Below are 9,224 nucleotides of genomic sequence, written 5' to 3'. Positions count from 1 at the left end.
CTCGGTGAATCAAAATGCCATGATTGATGGCATTTTGATTCACCGGAAGTAAGCCTAAGAGCTGAAGTAGGAGTAAGAAATAAAATGGATTTATTTCCTTACTCCTACTCCTTACTCCAGCTTACTCCATGTATTGTAGACCAGCCTTAAAGAACTTGTAGATTATCAAATCCCTTTCAAGGGATTTGATAATCTACAAGTTCTTTAGAGGACATTGCAACTTAAAATGTATCAATTGCAACATGAAATCAGTCAGATTACGAGCCAAGTGGAATTTTTTCACACATTTTTAACCATGTCAATGCGTTTGATCAATAATGCATTAAACGATATTTTTTTATGAAAGAGTCATATGAATTTACAAACATAAAAGAGGCCTCAGTAAAGCAGCCATACCAACCGCTCCTTCGTGCAGGAGCCACCTCAATACAGTAACGAATTAACATTGAAAGTCCCGCTTATTGTTAGCGCACGAAATCGTAATACCTGATCTCGTTTGTATCACGGTCGACGTGCGCGCTCCTGAAAAATCCCTTCGACTTTTCACGTAGCGGGATCGTATATTTTATGCGCAAAACGTAAATCTCCCTCGCTACCAGTGCATGTAAAAGAAAGACGTCGATGAAGTCCTCCTCGTCCGTTACAAAGTACGTGCTCGTTAACTTTGGTGCGTTCGGCGAGCGGTATTCCTTCACGCTAACGTCTTGTATGAGGAGCTTACGGGCGTGAAGTCGTATGTGCTTGGTCGGCACCTTGGAATAGAGCTGGATCTGCGCGTCGCCGATCATCGTGAAATTTTTCTCTTCTAACACGGGCAGTATTTTCAAACTGCAGCGAAGAGAAAAGGAATTGCGATGCAATTATTAAAAACTGCCGCGATCAACGTTCCCGTCGTTTTCCGATTATTTTGCTTATTTCAAGAGTGTACTTTCATCGTTTTTATCATTGCGTTCATCATTGTATTGGTTCCAAATGCTAATATCCCATTTTCTCGCTATTACACCACGCCTAGTTTCTAATATTAATCCTAGCCTGACAAGCGAAGCAAATGTGAGATTATAATAAGTGCCGCAAATATTTTAGTTTAAGTCTGCAATGTCAATCACCGATGATAGATCGCGGCGGAAGTCGATGTCAATCAATGACTAACACAGAGCGATAAACCTGTCAATATAACGAATTATCTCAACTATAAATATAAAATAAGAGAAAACGGGTTTAAGCAGCCTTCTTCCTTTGTCAGGCCAGGCTTTGGTGTTCGCAGAGTCTTTGAAATTTGAGAAAATGGTCAAAATGGTCGAAGATCGCGGCGGGCAAAATATTTTCGCCTCTTTGTTTCTAATGTTTCAGTGACCGAAAAGATCACGGGAGATATATCGTTGTGCTTACGTGTATTCTAACGGTAAGACCTGATCGGACAGTCTCTCCAAATGGGCCATTTTACGAGACTTCCCACCGGTCGACCCCCTGCGTCTACCATCCCGCCGATTTTCCATGCTCGAACTGACGAACCAGTAAATGATCATCGAACCGACGCAAATGAGTATCATCACCGCGATTCGCGTTCTCACTTGCCATCCACGATGCCTGCCGTAAGCCGGGATTTCTGAAGCATTTTTCCATCGGTCACAGAATTTCGTTTACATGCGTTCAGCAAAACGTTAATAGCAAGCTTTGCAGCGATTAGTTTCCAATCAGCGCCTTTGTCGTCTGTAACTTCGATTAGAATCAACGTAGTTCGCCTTTGATTAAGCCGCATTAACTTCATTTTCACGAGAGAAACAATTACTCTGCGATTTTTATGAAAACACCGCGTACAAGTCGTCGCGTACGATTGATTCTACGCGTTTCGAATGCGTTTCTTGCACGTGTATAAACCGCATCTTTTAACGAGTTCTCCGTTCGACGCAGACCCGCCTTTACCTTGCGTTGGATTCTCCTCCATGCTTGCCGGCGAAGGGGTGCTACGCTCCCGCAGGATCTAGCGATCGAACGAGCATCGCCACAACGCGGATAACCGGCGGCTACTGCGTCCGAAAAGCCGAAAACGCGTCAAGGGCTCGTGGTTCGGCCAGACACGTTCGCCAAAAATACACCGGGAGGCACTTGTACATTTCCCTCCTCTGTACTTTACTCCGACGTTTACTGTCGATCGCCGATTCGCCTGGAACTTTTTCGCGGGCCGCCGTGACGAGTGCGCGTCTCGTTATGCAACGCGTCGTCAAGAATACACAAGCAGCGCCGTGATATCGCGCTTATAATTTATAGGCTTCCGGTAAATAGCTGAGGAGGAAGTTCAGGGTCATCTCGTCCATCAATCATGAAGAGCGAAACAGATGGAATTGGCTGGCACCAAAAAACAATTCGTTAATCCCGAAATATAAGCGGAATGCTACAAACTTGAGGGTAATAAACGTTTAATTAGACACCTGTGAAGACTATGTTAGCTGATTAATCGATTTTATTTCAAACCAATTGCTCTACTTGTGTGAAAATTTAACTTTATGAACTGAACAGATTTTCTCACGAGTGAAAAGTGTAAGCATTTTTATGAATTATCGCAAGTGCAATTTTTCACAAGTTATAAAAGGACTCTTTTGCTGTCAATTGTTATTTAGCAACTTGTAATTATCCGTGATTTTTGCGTCAACAGTTAATTCGTTCAGTGGCTGGATAATCGCGAGATGTCACACGTGGGTGTCTAATGTATGCTTGATGTGCTGCGACTGTGGCCCGTAGATATGTCGGCATTAGCATCTAACTTTTGAATTAGTTGCATGAGAATCCTTGCTCGGCTGCTGATGAGAAAGCCAGACACCTACACTCGAACGGCAGACTGAACCCGCAACAAGTGTTCATTGTGGGATTTTACTTTTTTCATCTTACGTCCCACGAAACTTGGAACTTAGTTTCACGAGAAAAAGGCATTGGTTTATGAGATATTGTCTTCTCGAAGCATCCCCCTTCAAAAATAATACTCGTGGGAAAAGAAAGCTTCTGTCCTTGATAATTCAGTTATTAAATAAATTAAGTTCATCATGTCATTTAAAAAAATAGGATCAATCTGAACAGTATTGATCCTTGCGATCGTAATAATTCTTTTCTTATGGAGCAAAAGCTCTTATTTCTCGAGGAGTGTGTCGAATTAGAAAGCTAGGCATTTTGACCGAAGTTTAATTTCAGTTTGAAAGTTTTTTCGTCTTTAAAGTGTACTGCATATTTGAAAACTTTATATATTATTTAAAAAATATATTAATATACAATTCCTAGTAAATATTACAAAGTTTTGAGATCGCTTGAGAGACGTCTAAGATTTCAGAGACGTCTCTTGAAATGATTAGGAAGGTAAATGTCTTTGATACATTGCTTTAACATATCTTTTATCTTAAGATAAAAATTGCCTAGTGAAACTATTGCTTACAATTAGTGGTATGCAATTGAATATCAAATGTAAATAGCTGTACATGTTAAAAAAGTATCTTGTAAAATGTAATTAAGAAAATCTTGAAGATTTCTTTCAATATCTTTTAACAAAATTATAAAAATGTCTACAAAGTAGATATCAACCGAATCACTATGCAAATATTTATCATTCTTTCTCTAGACGCTACAGAGGTATCTCATCTTTCTTTAGAGGTGACAAAAAACTACAACTAATGTAATAATAATAATGTCGGGTCGTTCTTTATAATTTTGCGAATTAAATTAGCGTCTTAATTTTTGTTATCCCGACACGGAAGCTGTTGAGGAAACTAGCTGCAACACGTGAAATTCGGGAAACGCCCTTCCGAGCGGGCGTTCCCGTCCTCGCAGACCGCTCGGCACCGCTCCGTGGCTAGAAGTGTCTCGTGTTTCAAGGAATCTCACTTCCTGCCGAGAGCTGAGTGCCTCGGCGAGGTGGCGGGCCTCTCGTCGCGGCCTCTCTCGCGTACGTGCGAGCCACATTCGGAGGGGGTGCGAGCGCTCAAGAGAGAAAGCCAAACAATACCGATGACTAATGGAGACGCGTGACCCTCGAGAAGGAGTCGACCCTTCGAAACGCCGCGCCGGGGTCCGGCCGGTGCCCTGTCCACCCATTCTCTCACTCTCGCACGACCGTCACCTTTTGCTCCATCTCTTTCTCTCTTTACTCCTCTGTTTTCTTAGGTGGGCTCCTACTGAGATTGACTTACGCTCGTCATTGACGGAGTAATGGCCATCCTCAATGAAGCACCGACGAAATTGTGAATGAATCGGCACGACAGAGAAAACAGTTTTATTTCTTTTCTCTCCATCTTTTTTATCTTCGTCGATTTCTGATGACAGCAGGGTTACAATTTAAATGCTCGAGCCCGTATTCTTAACATGCATTACTGCTATTAATATGACTTTAATTATTATACGAATAGTTAATTTATTGGTTATGCTATTTAAAAAAGCGCAGTGTTGATATTAATAAGAGTGGCCAATCATTCAACGTTAAATATGTCACAAAACGCTCCTAATATTATGTCATGTATGGTTTAAATTATTTTATGCGAAAATTGTTCAAAATTGTATCATAAATTAATCGTTAAAATCTTTTCAAGTAATATAAAAAATAATCATCTGTAATTACATTTCTTCAACATAATTTTATTAATAATATTCTCTCTGTCAAAGAATTAAGAAATTAATGATATTGACAACTTAATATTTGAATGAGTTAGTCTATAAATTAATGAGAAACCAGTTAATCTTATGTGACAATACTGAAGAAATAAAAGCACTAATTTTATACGATAAGACAAGTTGTGAAAATATTAAAAGAATTTTCTTGAAGTCCTGCACAAGTTAATTGATAAAACTGTGCTCGCAAAAGTCAAATAATTAACTTTCTTTGCTCAGCATATCATTTTACGCGATAAATTTCTGTCCTCCTACTAAATTTTTTTTTAATGTAACATTTGTGACAACCGAAACGAATGATTTCTTCCTTTCTAATGTAGCATGACATACTTGTCTCATAGTCGGAAGTTAGTATCATATTTCAAGATGGGGGAGAAGTCCGGATCATATTTGAACGATGCGGCGATGGTGCTAAATGCGCGTAAATAAAATATAAACAAATATATTTTAAAACCTGAAATTATTAATTATTTAATGATATGATTTAATTGTTCGAAATATGAAACGTTTATTACTAATAAAAATACAAATTAGTTTCATTATTTTATATAATCTTTCTATTATTTCATTTCATATAATTTCAAGACGAAAGATATAAAAACGTACTTTAAAATGTGTTTTAACTTTACGAAGTAAGTTTCTGAATGTTTAAAATAAATTTTAGAACATATTCTAATTATTTGAAATACAATACATTCCCAATTGACTGTTACTTGTCTCGTTCGACATTTATGAAACACATTACCGGAAATTTAGTGGCACTCGGATAAAACAATTCGCAAAAACTGCGCTTCGCATACGATAAAATTCTCTTAAATTCCCGGCAAATGTACAGCTCGGGCAAAAACGTCAGCGGCCGCTCCGTGTGTCACCATTTCGAATTCTTTCGCGAACGCCGGGCCTCAGCCACTTTGGCTGAGAGGAAACGATTCACGCCGAGGGATTGGCCAAAAAGTCCACTGAGAAATGACGAATACTCCAGAGAGCTTCCGTGGCCCTACTCCTACGACTCTCCTCCGCGACGTTCTCCATGACATTCCCTATGACGGCGCCGTCACATGTGCTCGTTTGACATTTCCGAGTAGGCACTAACGCAATTCGCACCCGTCCGCGCGCGGAGTGAATCTACGGTGAACCTGTGCTCGCTTATTAACGAGAGATAGTGATAATTGATAGATGTTACATATCTGTCCATTGTGATGTAAATTCAACGTTGTCCTGAAATAATATTTCAGCGCAACTTTACGAAACTTTACACAATCTTACCAATAAAGTAGATGCAAAAAACGTAGAAAGTACGAGCAAAGATATAAAAAAAAGAGGTGTTGTCTAATATTTAATAATCCGTCTCTTTTATAACGGCCGATAAGATTTTGTCTCTGAACAGATACAAGTGTAATTAGAATCTCGCGTGTTCCTCCGCTGTTTTTTTACAAGTGTAAATGAAAAGGATAACAGAGTAAAGAGAGACAGTAAATGAATAATCGGTGAAAAATTATTGCGAGCTTGTTTCGCCGATTGTTTCGATCTTCCCATCGTCAATCCTGACCAAAGAGGCTCGCATAAAGAATTCGCAAATTGACACGCTAAGGCTGTCAGAATCTTTATTCGTTGCTATGTCGTGGTCGCAAGATACGATTGCGAACAGCCATCGGACGTCCGACAATTTCGAATTACCGCCGACACCGCCGACACCGTCGTCTCTCCATGCGGAAGGGCAGAGCGCGAGAACGGCAACAGGTTGCGAGACAACGTGGTATCACAGGTGGTCCTGGAGCAACCCGTCGCATCCTTGCAACGGATTCGACATCGCGACCGACGAAACCGCTCGTTTCGTTCCGTCGCCTTACATCGTTAATTTTCTTCAAAACACGGATAACAATCAGAATTATCGCACGTGCAGGTAAGAAAAGATGTATCTGACGGACGCGCCGCGTTTAATTAATATTTCCTCTGGCGCCTCATTTATTCAAGTATTTTAGTAAACATAAGCGAAAAAGGAAAAGAGCTAATGCGTGCCAAGCGCAGACAATAAGACGCGATGATTGATTTTTTATTTAATGTATAATATCTAAGAAAATTTCCTCAAACGTTTCGGTTCTTTCTTTGAACCTTCTTTAATGAGGTAACTATGGAAGGGAATAAGACGGTCATGTTACAAACTTGGTACGGAGAGATTGTCGAAAGAATATAAAAGTTAGAATACGTACAGTTGTATGAAATACATCCCGTAATTAGTGAAAATAAAAACAATTCTTTAAAGACAGAACATATTTCAACGTTTATACTGCAGCGTTACTGAGATATTAATCTAGTCACTACATTTAGTAAATAAGTTAAAAAAATGTGCATTTGCATTCTGAAGAACATATATTCAAGAATCTCACTTTAATTAATAGCGGCTTTGGAAGCTTTGATTATAATTTGTTATCTCCCCGAAATAGATAAAGTTTATAATTTTCGCTGCCATAATTGTTTCGCGTGCTATTATTACGATGTACACGTTACATAATTGCATATAGCTATATATATATTTAATTTTCCTAAGATGGGAGCAATATTCCCAGCAAGATGCCGCAGATTGTCAGCCGATAATCGAGCAATTGAGCGGAAAGGAAGATGAGAGGCCTTTGAGCAAGCCTGAAAATTTATTATACGAGAATAATCAAGATCGCCGTGTGACGACTACGACAAACGCGGGAACAACGTTTCGCACTTGGGATATGCCTCATTTGCAGAACATGGACCGCGAGCACGAGAGCAAGTATCAATCTTGGCAGAATTCGCAACGTAATGAGAATCAGACAAATTCACTCCTCGGAGAAAATACGCGTCCGCATCAACGAGGTATAATACACTACTTCTTCATCAATAAACCCGAGAAAGAGAGACAGCCTTTTTTCAAAATCTTAAAATCTGCAGTAAAGCTACACGGAGAGAATTTTCTCTTAAAATTTATCTCGAAAATCCAGGGTTGGGTAAGTTATCTTTTTTTTGTTAACTAATTGTAAGTTAAAGTTAACAGTCTTGAAAATTTAACTTATTGTTAGTTAAGGTACAAGTTAATTCGTAATACAATTAATTGAAGTAAAAGTTAAGTTAATAATAAAAGAAATTAAAAAGTTCAAAGTTAAATGTTTTAATGACACAATCGCGGGACTACACAGCATTTCGAACAATTTTATGAGTTTTGTAAAATTTTACCATACATTGTACCAGTAATTTTGCTAGTAAAATGTATGGAAAAATTTTAGAAAACTCAGAAAGTTCTTCAAATGCCACGTTGTCCCTCGATTACATGATTTTCACAAACTAAATTTTAAGAGAAAATTCTCTGTGTACTCTTTAACAGTCAATCAGTGGATCATCACAGAAAACAGTGAATATTCACTGGTTCACAGTTTATGAATTATTCAGTGCTATACTTGTAACTGTTTTCAGTGACAATACACCGAGTGACTTTTAGAGAGTATATTAAATAAAAATAGCATTAAAGAAATTCTATGAAAAATGTTCTGCCATTTAAGTAGAAATTAATTAGAACTTGCTGAAAACTGGATTTAATTTCACTTGAATTATTCTGGAGCAACAATCAAGTCGTTGTTATACGAATTCTACTAGCCGTGCACAGCTGCGCGTAATAAATTAGCTCGAAACTTTCCGAGTCGTAGCTTCGACAGATTTCCGACGTAAATCATTGACAATACAGTTGGGAGCTTTATGTCTTTAGTGTCGCCAATGCGGCCATAACAGGCCCAGTACAATCTAAATGTTTATCGGACGTCTAACTGCATCGAGTATACATCTTGCATAATAAACGCCATGTATTTCTAGTTATTGCACTGATACTTCATGTATTCTGTCTATACTGCTAAATCTGTTGAAAATAGCAAATGAAATTACGTTGAACACTGTTTATCGAATACGAACTGAGTAAAATAAACGTAGAAGTCATCAATAAAACTAAAATTAACTAAAATTAAAATCAGGCATTTTTTTCGCCATTACAGAAATCCAACGTCTTGATTAACGTTACACGAACATTATTGTTGCATATTAAACATTCCGCTAAGAAGGAAAAGTATTATGGATAACGACGGGCCTCGAAGTCGGCGAAAAGTGGCTAAGATTAATTCTCCGATCCAATCCACGTGTTTTATTTCAAACACTTTTATCTCGCATATCGAGAGGCGTAGCTTTATTTATGATACAACATTCTGATGACTTTTTCATTTGGTGATTTCTCTGGCGGTCACTTTCACGTGTAAAAAGAAGTGATGCGCTTCAACTTATGGATACTGACATGTACGCCATATTTTTATCATATGAACGTCAATGTGCATTAAGTCATCCCGATTTTGCAAATTGGTAGCATCAAAATGTACTACTTCGTTTGATGTTACTCTCGTACTCTCGATACTGGCCATCGATGTGGACTACGAGAGATCCCGCGATTGACGTCAGCAGGCAATTAGAGTCGAGATAGCGGCACGGAAGCAAAGTTAAGGGCCGAGAGAGAGAGAGAGAGAGAGAGAGAGAGAGAGAGAGAGAGAGAGAGAGAGAGGAGGAGGAGGAGG

At 38.8% G+C, this 9,224-nt stretch overlaps 2 protein-coding genes across 2 annotated transcripts in view; one reads left to right on the top strand and one right to left on the bottom strand.

Moving 5' to 3' along the window:
* LOC105569844 (thyrotropin-releasing hormone-degrading ectoenzyme-like) overlaps nucleotides 1-2,206 on the bottom strand; it is an 11,444-nt gene extending 9,238 nt beyond the window's left edge. The window contains exons 1-3 of the mRNA XM_012026607.1: nucleotides 1,924-2,206; nucleotides 1,390-1,606; nucleotides 487-828 (exon numbers count right to left, since the gene is read on the bottom strand). Coding sequence (XP_011881997.1) covers nucleotides 487-828; nucleotides 1,390-1,606; nucleotides 1,924-1,945 — 581 coding nt within the window. The 5' untranslated portion in view covers nucleotides 1,946-2,206. The remainder of the gene's footprint in view (nucleotides 1-486; nucleotides 829-1,389; nucleotides 1,607-1,923) is intronic.
* Nucleotides 2,207-5,652: 3,446 nt separating this feature from the next.
* Nucleotides 5,653-9,224, top strand: part of LOC105569842 (homeobox protein MOX-2) — a 5,192-nt gene continuing 1,620 nt past the window's right edge. The window contains exons 1-2 of the mRNA XM_012026605.1: nucleotides 5,653-6,550; nucleotides 7,196-7,494. Coding sequence (XP_011881995.1) covers nucleotides 6,264-6,550; nucleotides 7,196-7,494 — 586 coding nt within the window. The 5' untranslated portion in view covers nucleotides 5,653-6,263. The remainder of the gene's footprint in view (nucleotides 6,551-7,195; nucleotides 7,495-9,224) is intronic.

Source organism: Vollenhovia emeryi, unplaced genomic scaffold (assembly GCF_000949405.1).
Source record: "Vollenhovia emeryi isolate VEMERY1.0 unplaced genomic scaffold, V.emery_V1.0 DF939122.1, whole genome shotgun sequence".
Taxonomy (NCBI): Eukaryota; Metazoa; Arthropoda; class Insecta; order Hymenoptera; family Formicidae; genus Vollenhovia; species Vollenhovia emeryi.
Note: the sequence above shows the minus strand (reverse complement) of the source record. Positions and strands in the feature narration are given on the sequence as shown.